The 23,115-nt window shown below is 37.3% G+C and overlaps 1 protein-coding gene and 1 pseudogene across 1 annotated transcript in view; both read left to right on the plus strand.

The window, feature by feature from the left end:
* NUP37 (nucleoporin 37kDa) overlaps window positions 1-23,115 on the plus strand; it is a 51,991-nt gene that overhangs the window by 23,345 nt on the left and 5,531 nt on the right. Inside the window, exon 6 of the mRNA XM_010853435.1 lies at window positions 18,134-18,224. Coding sequence (XP_010851737.1) covers window positions 18,134-18,224 — 91 coding nt within the window. The remainder of the gene's footprint in view (window positions 1-18,133; window positions 18,225-23,115) is intronic.
* Window positions 5,813-11,197, plus strand: LOC104998344 (annotated as a pseudogene).

The raw sequence follows: 23,115 nt of genomic DNA on the forward strand, positions 1-23,115 counted from the left end.
ACCAGAGAACTCCTGACTCCAGGGAACATTAATGGACAAGAGCTCATCCAAAAGCCTCCATACCTACACTGAAACCAAGCTCCACCCAAGGGCCAGCAAGCTCCAGAGCAAGACATACCACACAAGTTCTCCAGCAACACAGGAACATAGCCCTGAGCTTCAATTTACAGGCTGCCAAAGTCACTCAAAACCCACTGATATTTCATAACTTATTACTGGACACTTCATTGCACTCCAGAGAGAAAAAATCCAGCTCCACCCACCAGAACACCCGACACAAGCGTCCCTAACCAGGAAACCTTGACAAGCCACCTATCCAACGCCACCCACAGCCAGGAAACTGCACAATAAAGAGAACTCCACAAACTGCCAGAAGATGGAAAGGCCACCCCAAACACAGCAATATAAGCAAGATGAAGGGGCAGAGAAATACCCAGCAGGTAAAGGAACAGGATAAATGCCCACCAAACCAAACAAAAGAGGAAGAGATAGGGAATCTACCTGATAAAGAATTCCGAATAATGATAGTGAAAATGATCCAAAATCTTGAAAACAAAATGGAGTTACAGATAAAAAGCCTGGAGACAAGGATTGAGACGATGCAAGAAAGGTTTAACAAGGACGTAGAAGAAATAAAAAAGAGTCAATATATAATGAATAATGCAATAAATGAGATCAAAAACACTGGAGGGAACCAACAGTAGAATAATTGAGGCAGAAGATAGGATAAGTGAGGTAGAAGATACAATGGTAGAAATAAATGAAACAGAGAGGAAAAAAGAAAAACGAATTAAAAGACATGAGGATAATCTCAGAGACCTCTGGGACAATGTTAAATGCCCCCACATTCGAATCAGGAGTCCCAGAAGAAGAAGACAAAAGAAAGACCATGAGAAAATACTTCAGGAGATAATAGTTGAAAACTTCCCTAAAATGGAGAAGGAAATAATCACTCAAGTCCAAGAAGCCCAGAGAGTCCCAAACAGGATAAACCCAAGGCGAATCACCCCAAGACACATATTAGTCAAATTAACAAAGATCGAATACAAAGAACAAATATTAAAAGCAGCAAGGGAAAAACAATAAATAACACACAAGGGGATTCCCATAAGGATAACAGCTGATCTTTCAACAGAAACTCTTCAGGCCAGGAGGGAATCGCAGGACATACTTAAAGTGATGAAAGAAAATAACCTACAGCCCAGATTACTGTACCCTGCAAGGATCTCACTCAAATATGAAGGAGGAATCAAAAGCTTTACAGACAAGCAAAAGCTGAGAGAATTCAGCACCACCAAACCAGCTCTCCAACAAATGCTAAAGGATCTTCTCTAGACAGGAAACACAGAAAGGGTGTATAAACTCGAACCCAAAACAATAAAATAAATGGCAGTGGGATCATACTTATCAATAATTACCTTAAATGTAAATGGGTTGAATGCCCCAACCAAAAGACAAAGACTGGCTGAATGGGTACAAAAAGAAGACCCCTGTATATGTTGTCTACAAGAGACCCACCTCAAAACAAGGGAAACATACGAACTGAAAGTGAAGGGCTGGAAAAAGATATTCCATGCAAACAGAGACCAAAAGAAAGCAGGGGTAGCAATACTCATATCAGGCAAAATACACTTTAAAACAAAGAGTGTGAAAAGAGACGAAGGACACTACATAATGATCAAAGGATCAATCCAAGAAGAAGATACAACAATTATATATGCACCCAACAGAGGAGCACCACAATATGTAAGACAAATGCTAACAAGTATGAAAGGGGAAATTAACAATAACTCAATAATAGTGGGAGACTTTAATACCCCACTCACACCTATGGATAGATCAACTAAACAGAAAAGTAACAAGGAAACACAAACTTTAAATGATACATAGACCAGTTAGACCTAATTGATATCTATAGGACATTTCACCCCAAAACAACGAATTTCACCTTTTCTCAAGCACACATGGAAGCTTCTCCAGAATAGATCACATCCTGGGCCATAAATCCACCCTTGGTAAATTCAAAAAAATTGAAACCATTCCAAGCATCTTTTCTGACCACAATGCAGTAAGATTAGATCTCAATTACAGGAGAAAAACTATTAAAAATTCCAACATATGGACGCTAAACAACACGCTGCTGAATAACCAACAAATCACAGAAGAAATCAAAAAAGAAATCAAAATATGCATAGAAAAGAATGAAAATGAAAGCACAACAACCCAAAACCTGCGGGATACTGTAGAAGCAGTGCTAAGGGGAAGGTTCATAGCAATACAGGCATACCTGGAGAAACAAGAAAAAAGTCAAATAACCTAACTCTACTCCTAAAACAACTAGAAAAGGAAGAAATGAAGAACCCCAGGGTTAGTAGAAGGAAAGAAATCTTAAAAATTAGGGCAGCAGCTGCTGCTGCTGCTGTGTCACTTTAGTTGTGTCTGACTCTGTGCAACCCCATAGACGGCCGCCCACCAGATTCACCCATCCCTGGGATTCTCCAGGCAAGAGTACTGGAGTGGGGTGCCATCGCCTTCTCTGAAAATTAGGGCAGAAATAAATGCAAAAGAAACAAAAGAGACTATAGCAAAAATCAACAAAGCCAAAAGCTGGTTCTTTGAGAAGATAAATAAAATTGACAAACCATTAGCCAGACTCATCAAGAAACAAAGGGAGAAAAATAAAATCAATAAAAGTAGAAATGAAAATGGAGAGATCACAACAGACAACACAAATACAAAGGATCATAAGAGACTACTATCAGCAAGTATATGCCAATAAAGTGGGCAACTTGGAAGAAATGGACAAAATTCTTAGAAAGGTATAACTTTCCAAAACTGAACCACGAAGAAGTAGAAAATCTTAACAGACCCATCACAAGCATGGAAATTGAAATTGTAATCAGAAATCTTCCAGCAAACCAAACCCCAGGTACACACGGCTTCACAGCTGAATTCTACCAAAAATTGAGAGAAGAGCTAACACCTATCCTACTCAAACTCTTCCAGAAAATTGCAGAGGAAGGTAAACTTCCAAACTCATTCTATGAGGCCACCATCACCCTAATGCCAAAACCTGACAAAGATGCCACAAAAAAAGAAAACTACAGGCCAATATCACTGATGAACATAGATGCAAAAATCCTTTACAAAATTCTAGCAATCAAGCAATCAGAATCCAACACATTAAACAGATCATACATCATGCGCAAGTAGGCTTTATCCCAGGGATGCAAGAATTCTTCAATATCCACAAATCAATCAATGTAATACACCACATTAACAAATTGATAAGTAAAAGTCATATGACTATCTCAATAGATGCAGAGAAAGCCTTTGACAAAATTCAACATCCATTTATGATAAAAACCCTCCAGAAAGCAGGAATAGAAGGAACATACCTCAACATAATAAAAGCTATGTATGACAAACCCACAGCAAACCCATTATCCTCAATGGTGAAAACTGAAAGCATTTCCCCTAAAGTCAGGAACCAGAGAAGGGTGCCCACTATCACCACTTACTATTCAACATACTTTTGGAGGTTTGGCCACAGCAATCAGAACAGAAAAAGAAATAAAAGGAATGCAAATTGGAAAAGAAGTAAAACTCTCACTGTTTGCAGATGACATGATCCTCTACATAGAAAACCCTCAAGACTCCACCAGAAAATTACTAGAGCTAATCAATGAATATAGTAAAGTTGCAGGATATAAAATCAACACACAGAAATCCCTTGCATTCGTATACACTAACAATGAGAAAACAGAGAAATTAAGGAAACAATTCCATTCACCATTGCAATGAAAAGAATAAAATCAGATCAGATCAGATCAGTCGCTCAGTTGTGTCCGACTCTTTTGACCCCGTGAATCGCAGCACGCCAGGCCTCCCTGTCCATCACCAGCTCCCGGAATTCACTCAGACTCACGTCCATCGAGTCAGTGATGCCATCCAGCCATCTCATCCTCTGTCGTCCCCTTCTCCTCCTGCCCCCAATCCCTCCCAGCATCAGAGTCTTTTTTAGTGAGTCAACTCTTCGCATGAGGTGGCCAAAGTACTGGAGTTTCAGCTTTAGCATCATTCCTTCCAAAGAAATCCCAGGGCTGATCTCCTTCAGAATGGACTGGTTGGATCTCCTTGCAGGCCAAGGGACCCTCAAGAGTCTTCTCCAACACCACAGTTCAAAAGCATCAATTCTTCGGCACTCAGCCTTCTTCACAGTCCAACTCTCACATCCGTACATGACCACTGGAAAAATCATAGCCTTGACTAGACGAACCTTTGTTGGCAAAGTAATGTCTCTGCTTTTGAATATGCTATCTAGGTTGGTCATAACTTTCCTTCCAAGGAGTAAGCGTCTTTTAATTTCATGGCTGCAGTCACCATCTGCAGTGATTTTGGAGCCCAGAAAAATAAAGTCTGACACTGTTTCTACTGTTTCCCCATCTATTTCCCATGAAGTGGTAAAATACTCAGGAATATATCTACCTAAAGAAACAAAAGACCTATATATAGAAAACTATAAAACACTGATGAAAGAAATCAAAGAGGACACAAATGGAGAAATATACTGTGTTCGTGGATTGGAAGAATCAATATAGTGAAAATGAGTATACTCCCCAAAGCAATCTGTAGATTCAGTGCAATCCCTATCAAGCTACCAATGGTATTTTTCACAGAGCTAGAACAAATAATTTCACAATTTGTATGGAAATACAAAAAACCTCAAATAGCCAAAGCAATCTTGAGAAAGAAGTATGGAACTGGAGCAATCAACCTGCCTGACTTCAGGCTCTACTACAAAGCCACAGTCATCAAGACAGTATGGTATTGGCACAAAGACAGAAATATAAATCAATGGAACAAAATAAAAAACCCAGAAATAAATCCACGCACCTATGTACACCTTATCTTTGACAAAGGAAGCAAGAATATACAATGGAGAAAAGACAATCTCCTTAACAAGTGGTGCTGGGAAAACTGGTCAACCACTTGTAAAAGAATGAAATTAGAACACTTTCTAACACCATACACAAAAATAAACTCAAAATGGATTAAAGATCTAAACGTAAGACCAGAAACTATAAACTCCTAGAGGAGAACATAGGCAAAACACTCTCCGACATACATCACAGTAGGATCCTCTATGACCCACCTCCCAGAATATTGGAAATAAGAGCAAAAATAAACAAATGGGACTTAATTAAACTTAAAAGCTTCTGCACAAAAAAGGAAACTATAAGCAAGGTGAAAAGACAGCCTTCAGAATGGGAGAAAATAATAGCCAAGGAAGCAACTGACAAAGAATTAATCTCAAAAATATACAAGCAACTCCTGCAGCTCAATTCCAGAAAAATAAATGACCCAATAAAAAAATGCGCCAAAGAACTAAACAGACATTTCTCCAGAGAAGACATACAGATGGCTAACAAACACATGAAAAGATGCTCAACATCACTCATTATCAGAGAAATGCAAATCAAAACCACAATGAGTACCATTTCACGCCAGTCAGAATGGCTGCGATCCAAAAGTCTACAAGCAATAAATGCTGGAGAGGGTGTGGAGAAAAGGGAACCCTCTTACACTGTTGGTGGGAATGCAAACTAGTACAGCCACTATGAAGAACAGTGTGGAGATTCCTTAAAAAACTGGAAATAGAACTGGCATAGGACCCAGCAATCCCACTGCTGGGCATACACACCGAGGAAACCAAAATTGAAAGAAACACGTGTACCCCAGTGTTCGTCGCACCATTATTGTTTACAATAGCCAGGACATGGAAGCAACCTAGATGTCCATCAGCAGATGAATGGATAAGAAAGCTGTGGTGGCCCTGGGGGCGGGGCCTCCGCCGCCTCCTCAGCTTGGGCAGAGCAGTGATGGCGGCCACCACCGGGTCGGGGAGGCCGCAGGGGGCGGGGAACCAGGTCAGCGGAAGCTGCTGCCGCCGGCTCCTCAGCCCCATACTCCTCCACCGCCTCCCCAGCCACTGCAGAAAGAGGCGGCAGCCCCTATGGATGATGGGTTCCTGAGCCTGAACTCGCCCACCTATGTCCTGTACAGGGACAGAGCAGAATGGCCTGATACAGATCCAGTGTCACAGAATGATGGCCCCAATCCAGTGGTCCAGATCATTTATAGTGAGAAATTTCAGGACGTCTGTGATTATTTCTGGGCTGTCCTGCAGCGGGACGAGAGAAGTGAGCAGGCTTTTAAATTAATCAGAGATGCTATTGAGTTAAATGCAGCCAGTTACATAGTGTGGCATTTCCGGAGTGTTCTCTCAAAGTCACTTCAGAAGGATCTACATGAGGAAATGAACTACACGTCTCGGCAATAATTGAGCAGCGGCCCAAAAACTATCAAGTTTGGCATCATAGGTGAGTGCTGGTGGAATGGCTGAGAGACCCATCTCAGGAGCTTGAGTTTATTGCGGATATTCTTACTCAGGGTGCAAAGAATTACCATGCCTGGCAACACCGACAGGTTATTCAGGAATTTAAACTTTGGATAATGAGTTGCAGTATGTAGACCAACTTCTCAAAGAGGATGTGAGAAATAACTGTCTGGAACCAAAGATATTTCATAATTTCTAACAGTACGGGCTACAATGATCATGCTATATTGGAGAGAGAAATCCAGTACACTCTGGAAATGATCAAACTAGTCCCACATAATGAAAGTGCGTGGAATTATTTGAAAGAGATTTTGCAGGGTCATGGTCTTTTCAAATATCCCAATCTGTTAAATCAATTACTTGTTTTACAACCAAGTCACAGCTCTCCCTACTTAATTGCCTTTCTCATGGACATCTATGAAGACATGCTAGAAAACCAATGTGACAACAAGGAGGAAATTCTTAATAAAGCATTAGAGGTAAAAACAAAAAAAAGGCTGTGGTACATATACACAATGGAGTATTACTCAGCCATTAAAAAGAATACATTTGAATCAGTTCTAATGAGGTGGATGAAATTGGAGCCTATTTCAGAGTGAAGTAAGCCAGAAAGAGAAACACCAATACAGTATACTAACACATATATATGGAATTTAGAAAGGTATTAATGATAACCCTGTATGCGAGACAGCAAAAGAGACACAGATGTATAGAACAGTCTTTTGGACTCTGGGAGAGGGCGAGGGTGGGATGATTTGGGAGGATGGCATTGAAACATGTATAATATCATATGTGAAACGAAACACCAGTCCAGGTTCAATGCATGATACAGGATGCTTGGGGCTGGTGCACTGGGATGACCCAGAGGGATGGTATGGGGAGGGAGGTGGGAGGGGGATTCAGGATGGGGAGTGCATTTACACCAGTGGCATATTCATGTCAGTGTATGGCAAAACCAATAGAATATTGTAAAGTAAAAAAGAATGAGGAAAAAAAAAGTGTACTATACAATTTTGAATGAACCTCATAGAAAATATAACCTATCAAAATATATAATGATAAAAATATTTTGATTGTACATTTCTCTAAAATATTTTAATATTACATAAGTGTTTTAATTATATTACATATATCTATAAAAAAACAAGTAGTTATAGAATAGCAGTACAGTGTATATGTGTTCAGACATGACCACATAAGATATAGTAACATGTAGTCTTTGTCACTCTTTACAAGGAATAAATTTGAGTATTAGAAACATAAGATAACAGGAAAATGTAAGGCAGAGGCAAAGCTGCCAAGCTGCACAATTCCAGGGCTATGGCTTACAGAGTACAATGTAAATAGTGCCATCTGGAGTTCTGCAATGTGATAACCTTGAGCAAAACTTGGTATTAGACTAAAAACTGAAGTCAGTAGTAATAAAAAAAAAAAAAAATGTAGTATGGGAAGTGAAAGAGTATGGAAATAAAGGCTAATCAAAATAGAAATAACTTGACAAGACAGATTATAGGATGTCAAGTTGAAAAAATAGGGAAGGATAATATTCTTGCAAAGTAGCCAATTTTTATATGGATGGTGTCAGAGTAATTCACTGTTATGACATGGGATGGAACACTAACAAAGATTGAAAAAAATATATTTCCTATCTTGAAATGGCCCCACCTAGTATTTCTCAATTTTACTGTGACATGCAAAAGTCATGTAGAATGGCTAGCATCCCTGATTCCCTTTCACTAAATGCTTGTAGCACCCCACTCATTAGGACAATCAGAAATGTTGTAACTAGGTGTTGGAACCATGCCCTGTTGAGAAATTTTGATTCAGTTAATAGTAAGTGATCATACTAAGTGTTTTATATAAATTAATTCATTTACTCCTCAAAAATACTATTTGGTAGATTCTCCAATTGAAGTTTTGATCTTTTTATATTATTGAAAAAGCAAATGTTCATATTATTTCTATGCCCTGATCAAAATCAAGCGTTATGTAGGGTTTAATAAAATTGATAGAATTATACTTAGTGTAATGTGTACAGACATGTTATCATCTTCTGCTTGGGAAGAATTTATCATTTTTGAAAGATACCTTTGCTAAAACACTCCAGTACCAACTCTTGAAACAAAGATGTCATATTCGTTCATATGTCATTAGGCCAACTTTCAGATAAGGAGCAAGAAAGGAGAAACGGAGTTTTGTAGAGGACAAGGAAAATGATCCTAGAGTAGACTGCCCTTTTCACTAAGGGATTTTACAGGATCAGCCATGCTTGACTACCCTAGAGTCATCCCAGCCCTAGAAGAGTACCCTCTTAAGTATTTAGTGAGTGAGTGAAGGAATGAATACAATCCTTTATCTGTCACCATGTCTTTATAAAAAAAATGCCATTACCAAACAAACATCTGACAGATGTGTTTAAGAAAAGAATTCCCAAGTAAATCATAGGATTGCTAGTCATTCGGCCTCATGTTAGAACACCATTCTTTTTATGGTCCCTCTTCATGTTCTCCATATATAGATCTATCATATACATACATTTATGTACAGGAAAATATAAGTACTAGTACTTCAAATTATGACCTAGAATCATCTGAAGAAAGTTAAAATTATTATTTTTGAGAGGTAAGTAAATGCATATTTAGAAAGATTTATTATCCCCCTCCTTCCCAAAGAAGGTAGAAATGGTGTTTAAGTATTTACTGGGTTAAGCTTATTATTTTAAAAACTCACTAATACAGAACATTTCATTCCTAGTCAGTGCCAAATAACAGATGTTCTTGTATATTAAAAACAGTACCGTTCTGTAAGAACAAGTCAGATCAACAAGTATTTATTAAACATGTTTAGTATAGCCAACATTTAGTACTTTGGGGGATACAAAAGAAATAGAAGATGCAGTACTCACTGTAACTACAGAAGATGTCAGAACTAAATACATTTCCTTCTCCTCCTCCCCAGTAATCTTTTAAAATATTAGATAAAATTTATGGTGAAGGAAAAGTGGCTTCCAAAAACCAAGGAATTCTTAGTTCAAGACTAAAATAATAGAGGCGTGTAGTGTGCCATTCACTTTGTCTATAAAACACGGAATATTGGTAGTTGTCATGCTCTAGCTGTCATCAATTTAACTAAAATGGGAGGAAGGGTAAGACATAAAAAATAATGATTTTTTTAGGAATATAACCAAATTGCTAGATAAGGGATTACTAAATTACCTTAGATATCCACTAAGCCAATAATGCTGTTTTTTGAAAATTATTACGAGAGAAATAGAATGTTTATCAACTGTCTTCTATATATCCCATGTTAGCTAAATTCTTCCCATAATACTTCTGCTCATGTATATTTGCATCTTTAAAATCCACAGTTAAGACAGTGTTCCTCCCCGAACCCCACCCCAGCTAAGATCACAAAATAAGTGATTTACTTAAAATTAGTCCTTATGGGAAAGAGAGAAGAATGAAGACTGAGAACCTTCTTAAGACAGGCCAAGAGAGCATTGCTTGGAAGATCAATCTGCATTTAGGAGCAGTTAAATGATGCCTGATAATTACAGGTACAAAGTGAAATCAGGAGAATGTATACTATTCATTATAATGTATGGTTAAATAATTACAGAAATAAAGTTTTCTGCTTGTCTTCTAAAATTTCCTCTAGTTTTTTATAACATTTTGAATCAAGATTAATTATTTCATAGTTCTAATAAGAGCTTTAAGAATGAGATAAAAGAGACAGCTTGTATTGAATTTACCTCTAGTGAGTGAAACATAAGGATTTAATGTCTTTATAAGAACCATCCAAAAATTATAGTAAACTCTTTTGATCACCTTTGCAGATCTCTGTTATGTCGAGGCCATGAAATAGTGTGTTAATAAAAGATTGTAATAGAGTGAAAAGTTATAAAATGATGAATTTTCTGAAATTTTATATGATCGTGTACTGGTAATACCACTGTGGTGTTCAGCCCTTTGGTCTCTCACGTGCTCTTGCAGATGAAATATAAAACCAGTGCTTCATAAAGCGTATTACCCTATCCGTGACTGCAGTAACTTAAGCTTGCTTTTTAGCCATTGTAGCCATTGTGTGGTTGTAAGAAGTGAATTGTACAAATAATAACCATATTCTTGAAACATATCCATTCAGGTTTATTTTGAAAGTCCACTAATGTAACTGATAAGGAGTACCTTCCCTCTTTTGTAGCATATAGTTAAATAACTTACAAAGTATATCAAAATTTTTCTTCAAAGTAATGAAAGGGGATTATTTCCTGGGTAGTATTACTGGTGTTTGTGTTAAGGTTTATGTTAGTTAAAGGAAAAGTCCTTTTATTCTGAATTCCTTGAAGATGAAATAACTAAATATCTGTTTGAAAACTACCATATGCTATTTCTTTGCAGTTGAGAGTTTAATTTCGAGGTTTATTTTTAAATCTGACAAAATATCTCACAATTCCTATGCTTCAGAAATGTTTGTCTTTGTAAGTTAAATAAGATGTCACTTCTCCTCTGGGGTGGCCCTCAGGTATGATAAATTGGTAGTTTCTGCTGCATTTGTTTATAATTTTAAGGAAAAAAATGAAGGAATGACATGTAAATGTGTAAGATTTTTTAACCCCTCCGAAGCTTCATGATGTATAATAGTAGATTGTTGTTTGTGTGATAAAGTTGGTTTATTAGTATTATATTTGAAACAGGCCACTTCCTCTCTCCTTCAAAGTACAGCCTTTGATTATTGACTCTATTTTTGACTTATAAATTTTTGTGTTCATAAATTTTAATATTATTTGTAGACAAGTGAGTATAAAGATATCACAGCTTAGATGTACAAATAATAGAGCATGAATGTTCCTATCATGGATTACACCTTTTTCTTAAGCACTCATTAATGTGATTTTCAGAAACCACTTAGTTTAGTCTTTTTAGTTAAAACATCTTAGTTATTCTGTTTTAATAGTCTTTTGTGGGTAGTAACCCAGAAGGTAATTTACTTCTCAGGATATCTCCTTGCCCTTCTTCCTTCCCAAAACACTTCCTGGGTACAGGGAGAATCTAATAAAACTTCTGGGCACGAGGAGGGATAGCTGTGTATCTGGCCTTCACACTGTCCTCTGGTTGATTCATGATTTTTAATTATTGAAGGATAAAATAGCATAAGTAATTATCTTTCATTTTCATCCTTATAATTGTTCTTACTCTTGTCAGTAAAATTTCTGGTAGTCCATTTCATCTGTTATTAATACTAATTGCTTAGTAGTATCAAGTATTGATTTTTTTAAAAAAGCAGAATTAGTCTAATATTTTTTCTGAGTATATTTGAAACACTAACATATCCTGAAAGTATCCTTTGCAAAATTTTTATTTTATACTGTCATACCATTTTGTGGGCTTCCCTGGTAGCTCAGCTGGTAAAGAATCCACCTGCAATGCAGGAGACCCCAGTTCAGTTCCTGGGTCGGGAAGTGGAGTGTCTACCCACTCCAGTATTCTGGCCTGGAAAATTCCGTGGACTGTATACTCCATGGGATTGCGAAGAGTCGGACACAGTTGAGCGACTTTCACTTTTTTCACCATTTTGTCACCTCCACTGTTAAAGCCTTTCCCTTTAAAGGGAATAGAGAATCAGAGTTCTCTATAGTCTAAGCCACAAGCTGACAGTTTATTCATTCATCTCTTTAACCTCCCATATCCCTGTCAAGATTTGTCCACCTAATCCCTAGATTTGTGCTTTCAATTAAGTGATTCCCCACCTCTGAACTCCTTTTCAACTTAAAACCAGATATTTTAGTACTGAATATTTTTATATTTGTTTCACTCTTCCTCCTATTTGTGTGTTCACTTACTGTGGAAAGATACCACATTTTCCCCTTTTTTGAATCATCCATAGCATGATGAGTGACTTAGTGATTGATTAGTAGGAAATGATGGGGGAGAATCTTCATTTTGCTGTCACAAACTCAGTGAAAATTATGTTTCTTGTCTAGGAGTGTTGAAGGTTGCTTTCCTGTACAAGTAACGTTTGTAAAGTGCCTTCTCATCTTTATAACTACATCTAAGTATTGCTTTTATTCTTTTATATTTAATTAATCAACACAGTGATTCATGTGTTCCAGTCCTGTCTTTTAAAAGGATTATGATTTGTATTTTTCACTTTACCAGTTAGAAAGGGCCAAATGAATACAGATGTGTCATTTAATGTCATCTATTCCTTCTTTTGTCTGTTGTAAACATTTGGTAGCAGAAATTTCCTTCTGTGATGAACTCCTTAATAGACAATGAGCTGCCAATTAAAAATGGAAAATAAAATTATCCAGGAAATTTCCTTTTGAATTTTCAGAGGGAACACCTCCCTCTAAGCAAAAGACCTCTTGAGACTATCTAGGCTATCCCCTATATGCCAGCACCTAATTTATGAGACCTTTTTATTAATTAAATGGGACACTTAACATTTAAGTACCATATGGTTGCTGCTGCTACTAAGTCACCTCAGTTGTATCCGACTGTGCAACCGCATAGATGGCAGCCCACCAGGTTCCCCCGTCCCCGGGATTCTCCAGGCAAGAACACTGGAGTGGGTTGCCATTTCCTTCTCCAACCATATGGTTAGGAATACTTAATATTCTACTGAAAAGTACTCAGCCTGAAATGAAGCAATAATTTTACAATGAACTACCAAAAGTAAGATAAGTTCCTAATCTTAGATCAGCATACCTCTTCACCTGTACATCAAAGAACTAAATCTGAGAGTTCTACTTAAGACCACAGAGTTGAGAGGGGTGGGGAAGTTATAGTCATAGTCAAATTGCATCAAAACTGTCATTTACCTCAAGAGTAATGCTGTCTGTATCCAGTGCCCTTAGATTCAGTCTATATTATTGATTTCTTAATATGTCAGCATTACCTTAAAAGCTTTTGTTTTGAAATTTCCCTTGCAAACATTTGAATAGGTATACATATATGTTTTATATAGGTCCTGATTTTTGACCATGGTAGTTTAACTTGATAATGTTATATTTTTAGGAGAAGGCAAAGGCACCCCACTCCAGTACTCTTGCCTGGAAAATCCCATGGACGGAGGGCCTTGTGGGCTGTAGTCCATGGGGTCGCTAAGAGTCAGACACGACTGAGCGACTTCACTTTCACTTTTCACTTTCATGCGTTGGAGAAGGAAATGGCAACCCATTTTTATACTTTGATGAAGTGTCTATTATCTTTCAATATGTTTTATTATGTATATTAAAGTTATAAACCCGTATAGCTTTTCTATTTCTTGCTATACCTCTTGCCTGAAAAGTGTGCTTCTTCAGTTATAATGAACTTTTAGGTAATTTTACAAATTATAAACAAATATACTAGCAATAAATTTGGAAATATTAAAATGTGAATTTATGGGGGTTTTTTTCCAATTATAGTAGAAACTCTTATCTGACATGGTCTGAACTTGCAGTTCCTTAGATAACCAAAAAGTCAACAAACTCAGGAAATCATTTTAAAGGAATGTCTACCTAACTTATTTAATTTACTTCTTTGATTTTTGTTTGCACTTGATCTTTGTTGCTGCACGTGGGCTGGTTGCGGAGAACAGGGGCTGCTGTCTAGTTGCGGCATGTGGGCTTCTCGTTGCTATGGCTGCTCTTGTGCAGAGCACAGGCTCTGAGCCTGCCGGTTTCAGTAGTTGCAGCTCACAGGCTCTAGAGCACAGGCTCAGTAGTTACAGCGCAGAGGCCTAATTGTTTCGTGGCATGTGGAATCCTCTTGGACCAGGAATTGAACTCATACCCCATGCATGGGCAGATGGGTTCTTATCCAGGGCACCACCAGGGAAGTCTTACCTTATTTTAATAAATAATATATATATGAAAATTTGCCAGTTTTTTGGTATAGACCAAGGATTTTTGTTTTTCTTATATTATGTATCCATTGATTTGCTTTGGACTTCTTTTTTGCATAAACCACACCCGTAATCCAGTGTCTACAATGAAAACAAAATTTGTCAAGCAGTCATAATTCAAATATAGCTATGTTTTTGTTTCAACTGTTTAATCTTTTATAACTGTCATGCATGCCTAATTTAAGAGCATTTTTTCATTTAGAAACTTACTTCATTTAGTTACCATCAACTTAGTTCCATTGAAACAGTTCTTTCACATTCATATTTTGCCAGCTTATATAATTATGTAATTACAATAGACTAATAAACATGGATTTACATGACTTACAAGCAGCAGTTCACTAAGCCCATTTTTCTGTGAGGTAAGCCTACAACAGATGCACATGTGAGCTATTAGAAAATAATCTTACTCTTGTCAGTTCTGGAGAGAGAAAAAGTAATCTTTCAGAAGGAGGTCAATTAAGAGAGTTTTTACTATATACTGTGTTCACTACATTTTAAAACTGATGGAAATTTATTCATTTACAAATACATGAAAATAACAAAAAATGCAAGTGGAAAGGGAATGATTTGAGAAATCAGCCTTACAGATAAGCTCAACTGAAAAATTGTGCCTTTTGCTATTGAGACAAATAATTCTTTTAAGATTGTTTTGTCAGAAAATTTGTCAGAGAAAGTTTAGGCATTTTCAGTTGGTGATTACAAAGAAAGATGAAAGGGGAAAGAAGATAAATGAGGTACAGCCAGTCTGGAAACCTCTTTGACAGTATACTTGCTAAAGTTGAACGTATTTGTAAGCTATGATCTAGTGAGTATCCAGAAAGTGGAGGTGGAAAAATGTGGGCATGTGTCTATGTAAGAGTGGAATGAGTGTGTGGATGTCTATATTCACTAAAAGACATGTACAGGAAAATCGGATTGGAAACAACCTGAATGTCTGTCAGCAGTAGAATGGGTAAATACTTGGCAGTGTACTTAATTAATGGAACACTATGTACAGCAATGAGAATGAACAAAGGACAACATGCAGCAATGTTAGTAACTTTCACAAGATTTAATAGTGAATTAAAGATGCCAGACCAAGAAAATACACTGGATAGTATTTTCCATAGGATTCCATCTTTATGATATCCCAAACCAGCAGAAGTCAGGATGGTGGGTACTTTTTGTGAGAAGGCAAGAAAACAGGAGAAGGGGGTAGCAGAGAATGAAATGGTTAGATAGCATCACCGACTCAATGGATGTGAATCTGAGCAAACTCCAGGAGATAGTGAAGAACAGAGGAGCCTGCCAGGCTACAGTCCATGGGGTCAAAAAGAGTCGGACGTGACTTAGCAACTGAACAGCAACGACGACAACAAAGGAAATAGGGACTATAAGGAAGCACAGATGACATTTGAAGTTCTGGAAATGCTATCTTAATCTGGATGCTTCAGGTGTGTTCTCTTTGAGCTGCATGCTTAAGATTTATGTATTTTTATTATTTATGGTATACTGCAAAAAAAGAAATGTGATTTCATCTGATGGGACTATGTTAACTAGATGAGATATGTAGTAAAGACACAGGAAAATAAGTTGAGCTCCACAAAAGGATTTGAGAGAAGCTTAATTATAGAATCTATCAAAATGGGAAATAAAACCTAACAAGTTAAAGTGTACCATCTGTAGCTAATTTAGCTGTGATAACTCATTTCAGCCCAGTTGGTTGTATTTTGCATGCTTAGTACTGGGATTATGCAACTGCTGAGAATTATTTAATAAGCATATAATTATAAGCTATAAATCATTTTACCCTAATCCCATAAAGTAATCTGGATCACTCTCCTCATTTTTTAAATCAGTTTGGTTTGTTTGTTTTGTTTTTTCCCAAAATGTATCAGATTCTGTTCAGGCTAAATACTGTTTAAAAATGAGATTAAAATTTGGTTCAGTGGACAAGAATATACTTCATCAATTGGCCTGTTTTTAAAGAATATCCATTTTTTAAATCTCTTTGGTTTCCTTCATTTGAAATTAAAAAGTCATGAAAATATCCTGGTCTGTATTCATTCAATATAATAGCAAACAAAAGTTAAATACATATGAGAATAAAATCAAAAGAATGGAGCCTTTAAACCATTCTCTCATGGGATTCATTGAATATGCAAGACAAATTTCTGCTACTTCAATAGTGGTAAAATATATGCTAGCCCACTACTTTATTGTATAAACGGTAATAAGGAAGAAAGAAATATTCAGTTGCCTTGACTAATAATCTTATTTATTGTGGAAAGTGGAAACACAATTGAATAAACCCATAGGAAATGTGATTCCAACCTCCTCAGTTAAATTGTAGTTGTCTCGCTATGTAGTAAATACAGATGAAGTGTTAATTTAGCGAGAGGAAAAAAAGTGTATGCTTCTTCTATTTAATCAAGTAGATAATCATTTTAAAGCATATTTATGTTAGTTTATATGTAACTAAGATATTTAAAGATTGGAGATCCTATAATTTCTATAGAAAGGAAAAATATTTAAATCCTGTGGTTTGGCACAGAATAGTAGAGGCATTGTAAAATAAATATGTCTGCTTTCTTTGAAATAAAATTTTGCTTCAACCTTAAAAACATTCCCTAAGTTTCTTGAAACTGTTTTATGGTCCCTAATGAGATATGAACTATAATATAGAAGAAAAACTCCAAGGCATTCTAATAAATGCATTCAGTTCTTAAGGACTAGATTCTGTGGACACTTTGCCAGCTACTCTTTACCTTCTGTCTCATGCCATCCTAACTCTATGCCACACTCTGTACCAGTGAGATATAACAAAGATAGAATGTGAAGAATGAGCTCAAAAAACAGTAGTCTAGATGAAGAATAGGACTTCTCACAAGTCATTACTGAGACTTCGGAATCTTGAGCTCTCCTCTGGGGATGGGAAAAAAATTGAGATGGAAATTGAGTAGGTTTGTTTTAAGTATTGAAGAGAGGGAGAGTACAGGGAACCAGATGCTTGTTCCTTCAGCCATTCTATCCTTTAATTTTTTATTAGTCAAGGCTTGTTAGAGAAGAATTTAGGAAGTGAGCCATATCAGAAAAGGTAAATGATAGGAAATAGCCCTTGGCCTGGGAACCCAAAGGCAGAAGGAGTGAGCAACTCCTATCTCCCTAAATTCACATCACCTCATACTAGCTTCTTTATGTTTAAAATGGGAGCTCTGGGGTGGAAGAGAGGGGTACAGGTGTATGTTTTAAGTACCCCTAGTAGAAATTATTGTTAATTGAAGTGACTACTGAAGGGGGTTCCCTGGTGACTCAGATGGTATGTATACAATGCAGGAGACCTGGGTTCGATCCCTGGTTGGGCAGATCCCCTGGAGAAGGAAATGGCAACCCACTTCAGTACTCTTGCCTGGAAAATCCAATGGACAGAGGAGCCTGGTAGGCTACATACAGTCCATGGGGTTGCAAAGAATCAGACACAACTGAGCGACTTCACTTTCACTCACTGAAGTAGGAATACAACCTGATTAGTGACCTACAAAAACCTCAAGATTCTGTCCACAAAAGAAAGAGTTCATGAATAATTTAATTTGGTTACTGTGTTATGGTATTGCTGTAGTAGATTAATTAGAAAATGTATGTGCCTGTTTTTCCATTATTGAATGTGGTAAAACTTAAATTATTCATACTGATTTTACATTTTCTAAAATAATTATAATTGTTATAATTTTCTATAAAAGATGCTTTAAATACAGATATCTACCCTATAATCTCTAGTTGATAGCCTTGAATAAATTTAGGGAATTTCTTTTTTTTAGTAACATATCAAAAATATTTAACATTATACTCCTGTTCTTTTATTAGGATTTGGAACTTGGAAGGAATACAGACAGCTCATTTTGTTCTTCATTCCCCTGGAATGAGTGTGTGCTGGCATCCTGAAGAAACTTTTAAGGTTATTATTTATAACTTAGCTTTCTTTTATCAAGCAGAAAAGACATACAGATGTGAAATACCTGCACAGAGAAGAAAAAAAATATTAATGATTTGTTTTTCACCTCAGAGACTCTTGTCACAAATGCATTTAGGTTAGTCTGCTGCTAAGTCCCTTCAGTAGTGTCCGACTCTAGCAACCCCATGGACTGCAGCCTACCAGGCTCCTCCATCCATGGGATTTTCTAGGCAAAAGTACTGGAGTGGGGTGCCATTGCCTTTCCGAGGTTAGTCTAGAACGTTTTAAGTTCTCTGTAATCAAGTTTTTATTTGACAACCATCATCTATTTACTCAGAGTATACTTTTCATGCCTTTTGATAGGTTATAATCTAAACACTAATGCCTGGACTATCTAATAAGCAGTATTTGTTTTTAAAAAAATATATTAAATCCATACTTGTGAGCCATAGTGTGTAAACAGAAAGCATCAGGGCGTAAGACAAATTTGACCTAGCTGCAGTGGTATTCAATTTCTATTCAGACTAAAGCTTTCTAAAATTCTAAAAATACACTATTGAGTTTATATCAGTTGGCCTAAATTCCATTGAGAAGGTAGGAGCCATTCAATACAAGAGTTCTGTCATTTGCCAGTATCTTCTCCTGGGCATTACTCTACATTCCAGAATCTAAAACGTTGCCACATTCATCTTCTTAAGGTGAGTTCTTCCACTGTCCAGAGTTCCTGTTAGTTTGTAGGCATCCTGCTTTTCATAGCCCTCTAAGGTCTTCATACTTCTCCATGACTTTTCTGTCCTCACACTTGCACAAAAAGATAAACTTGACTAATCACAGCAGATTAATAATACCTACTTATGTTTGGCTCATGGTCAGCATTTCATGTAGTTAGTTCATTTAAACCACAAGCCTTATAAGATGGGTACTGTGATGATCTCATTTTACACATAGGGAAACCAAAGCTCAGAAAAGTTAAGTAACTTGCCCAGGTTCACACAGCTACTAACTGGAAAAATGGACATTTGTCCCCCAGCAGCCTACTCCATAGGCCTTACTCTTAACCCTAGCATTCTTGTTTCCCCATTTCAGTCTATCACCTTCGCATTTTTATTTCTGAATATTTGAACCCATCACATCTTTGAACTTCAGTTCCTCTTTACCCATCCCATGATCTAAATCTCCTCTACTCTCTCAGAAATCATCAGTGATATTTTTAACAAATCCAATGGGCTTTTCTTCCATTCTTAATCCCAAGGCAGCATTTATACTGTTGATCATTTCTGCCTCGAAACGCTGCTCACTTGGTCTTTAAAGCTGCATTATTCTAGCCATCTTGAACATCTGTGCATGTATATTTCCTTTCTCTTTCTCCTCTGCTAACTATTCTTTCACTATGTATTTATCAGATCAGATCAGATCAGTCGCTCAGTCGTGTCCGACTCTTTGTGACCCCATGAATCGCAGCACAAATTGTTGTAAAGAGTATTTCTCACCTACACTGTACCCTTTATTATAATAGAGCATAAAAGAATGAAGTCCTTGTCATTGAGTTACACACTGACTTATAAGAAAGAAAAACATGTAAATACAGTTACACAGACTTTAAGTGTTGGAATCAAACATCTAGTTAAGTAAACTGATGACATAAAGAAGGATTAATCATATACACTCACAGCCTTCAAAGTAATCCTGAACTGAGATGCCCCAGACTACATTAGTGTGTTCTCTGAACCCTGAGATACTATGAAATCTTGTTTCAGACCTATTGGATATTTTATCAGTAGAATTATATTCTGTATGTGAAGATGAGTGAAATTTTGTAATTTATTTATATTACATGTATAGGGCTTATTTCCATGTGTATATTATTTCTGAATCCAGATTCTAAATTTTATTTTACGTCTAGATTTCTCCTTTGCAGCAGTGAGTCTACATGAAGCGTAATCCAAGAGTCTACCAGAATGTTAATATTACCATGTATAAATATAATAGGCTACTTTTTAAAAAGTATGACCCAAAAAAGCAAAAACCTGTGACCTAGATGAGAAATGAGAATGTTTATTGTAATCTCTATCCCAAAATTTATATCTTAATACTTAATTCATGATTATTTAAGATTCCTTTCTTCCATATGCTTTTAGTTTCTATTAATCTTCTCTATGTCTTTGAAATTTCACCCTACCCATCTCCTTGTTTTTCTTGTTTCCCTGACTTCAGAATGTTTGGAAGTCCCTGCTCTAAATTGCATCGACTCAGTATCCTAAAGGAGATCAGTCCAGGGTGTTCAGTGGAAGGACTGATGTTGAAGCTGAAACTCCAGTACTTTGGCCACCTGATGCGAAGAGCTGACTCATTTGAAAAGACCCTGATGCTGGGAAAGATTGAGGGCAGGAGGAGAAGGGGACAACAGGATGAGATGGTTGGATAGCATCACTGACTCAATGGACATGGGTTTGGGTGAACTCCAGGAATTGGTGATGGACAGGGAGGCCTGGCATGCTGTGGTTCATGGGGTCGCAAAGAGTCGGACTTGACTGAGTGACTGAACTGAACTGAACAATATCCTAAAATCATCTTTGATATCTTCCTTTCCTATATGCAAGTTTTTCCAAATCTTTAAAGTTTTTCTTCACTGTCTCTAGAATACATTCCTCTTAGTCATTAATGTGTATTCTTCACCTTTCTATTCCCACAGGTAATCCCTACCAATCCTTAGCTTGTTTCTAAAATCTTTGGCTCTTCAATCTGATTCTTCTTGCCTACTTTAGTTAAGACTGACCTTTAAATATCAGTTTAACTGTGTCACTACTTAACTCAGAAACCTATAATTATAGAAAGGCAACACAATAGCAGTTAAAAGTATGGGCTCTTGAGTTAACTGCCTAGAGTCAGTGCCCAGTTCCACCACTTACTAGCTAAATGATCTTTGGCAAGTCACAAAATCTCTTCTCAATCACTTCTTCATCTTATAAAAAGGAAGCTTATGAAGATTAAAAGAGTGAACACTTATAAAGTCCTTAAAAGAAAACCTGATGCATCATAAGCACTCAGTCAGTTTCAGCTGCTTGTCATTGTTGACACGATCATTACTACTAAATGTAGTAGGTGGTGGTTCTCATTGGTCTGTCAGATCAAACCCAAAATTTTTGTTCTGTTTTGCTTGATCTTGATAAAAACCAGGCAGCCAGAGAAGAAAGGTAAGTCTGTGATCACCTATCTCTTAAAATTCTTATGAAAGTCTTCAGTTCAGTTCAGTTGCTCAGTCATGTCCACCTCTTTGTGACCCCATGGACTGCAGTACTCCAGGCCTCCCTGTCCCATCACCAATTCCCGGAGCTTACTCAAACTCATGTCCCTTAAGTCGGTGATGCCATCCAACCATCTCATCCTCTGTCCTCCCCTTCTCCTCCTGCCTTCAATCATTCCCAGCATCGGGATCTTTTCAAATGAGTCAGTTACAAATTACACAAGAGAGCCATGTAATCTAGAAAGCACCGCACAAATGCCAGTAATTAATAATAAAGTTACAGGGAATTCCTTGGCAGTCCAACGGTCAGGACTCAGTGCTTTCCCTCTCAGGGCCCAAGTTCGATCCCTGGTCAAGCAGCTGAGATCCCGCAGGCCACATGGCACAGCCGTTGATAGTAGTAGGATTTCCCTGGTGGTACAGTGGATAAGAATCCACATGACTAAAGAAGCTGTGCTATTAACCCACCATGCTTTATTGCCTGTCCAAATTGAGGTCCAGACAGACTTGGCCCTTCCATAGCTCATAAGTTAAACCTGAAATTCTCAAGACTTTTGGAGACAGATTCAAAATCTCAAGTGTTTTTACTAGGTCCAAAATAAATCTTCCTGGTCTTCTCCCGTTTCCAGTCCTTCCCGACCTGTGACTTTACACAGCCCACCAGATCACTCCTCAATCTCATAACCTAGTCTTGTAGTAAGGAACACACATGGTGCTGTAGTTAGACCTGGGTTCAAACCCAGGCTCTGCCACAGGCTTAGTGATGAGATCTTCCACAAGTTACTTTAATCACTCTGCACCTCAGTCTCCTTTCTGAAAAATGGGATTGATCCTCAGATAGTGGTCATGATGACTAAATATTTTTATATATTACAAATTATACTAATACTGTATATATACAACAAATTATTTTTGTTGTGTATTTGTCACTGACCTCATCTTATTGAGAATAGTTTTAAATTCCACCTTTTCTCTTAAGAATCCCCTACTTTTAAAGACTGCCTGTGTTCTAAATAATTGCTCTTCCTTTTGCATCCCACTGTATGTCCCCTTAAATTATAGTCAGTTTTTTTTTTTTCATGATTCTCTCTCGATGGAAAGTTTCTAAAGATCAAGGATCATGTCATTTACCTTTACTGAACATAGCATGGTGTTTTATATACAAGTGTTTATATGGTTGATCTTCATTATTCACAGATCCTACATTTGCAAGTATGCCTACTCACTAAAATTTATTTGTAACCCCAAAATTAATACTCATCACTCTGACGGTCACAGACATGCATGGAGCAACACAAAATTTGAGTTGACTAATATGCACATTCCCAGCTAGGGCTGAATGAGGCAATACTCTGCCTTCTTGTCTTAGCCCTCACACTGTAAGTTCAGTTCAGTTTAGTTCAGTTCAGTTGCTCAGTCATGTCCGACTCTTTGCAACACCATGAATTGCAGCACACCAGGCCTCCCTGTCCATCACCAACTCCCGGAGTTCACTCAAACTCATGTCCATCTAGTCGGTGATGCCATCCAGCCATCTCATCCTCTGTCGTCTCCTTCTCCTCCTGCCCCCAATCCCTCCCAGCATCAGAGTCTTTTCCAATGAGTCAACTCTTCGCATGAGGTGGCCAAAGTACTGGAGTTTCAGCTTTA

The sequence above is a fragment of the Bison bison genome, unplaced genomic scaffold (genome assembly GCF_000754665.1).
Source record: "Bison bison bison isolate TAMUID 2011002044 unplaced genomic scaffold, Bison_UMD1.0 scf7180017864327, whole genome shotgun sequence".
NCBI classification, from domain to species: domain Eukaryota; kingdom Metazoa; phylum Chordata; class Mammalia; order Artiodactyla; family Bovidae; genus Bison; species Bison bison.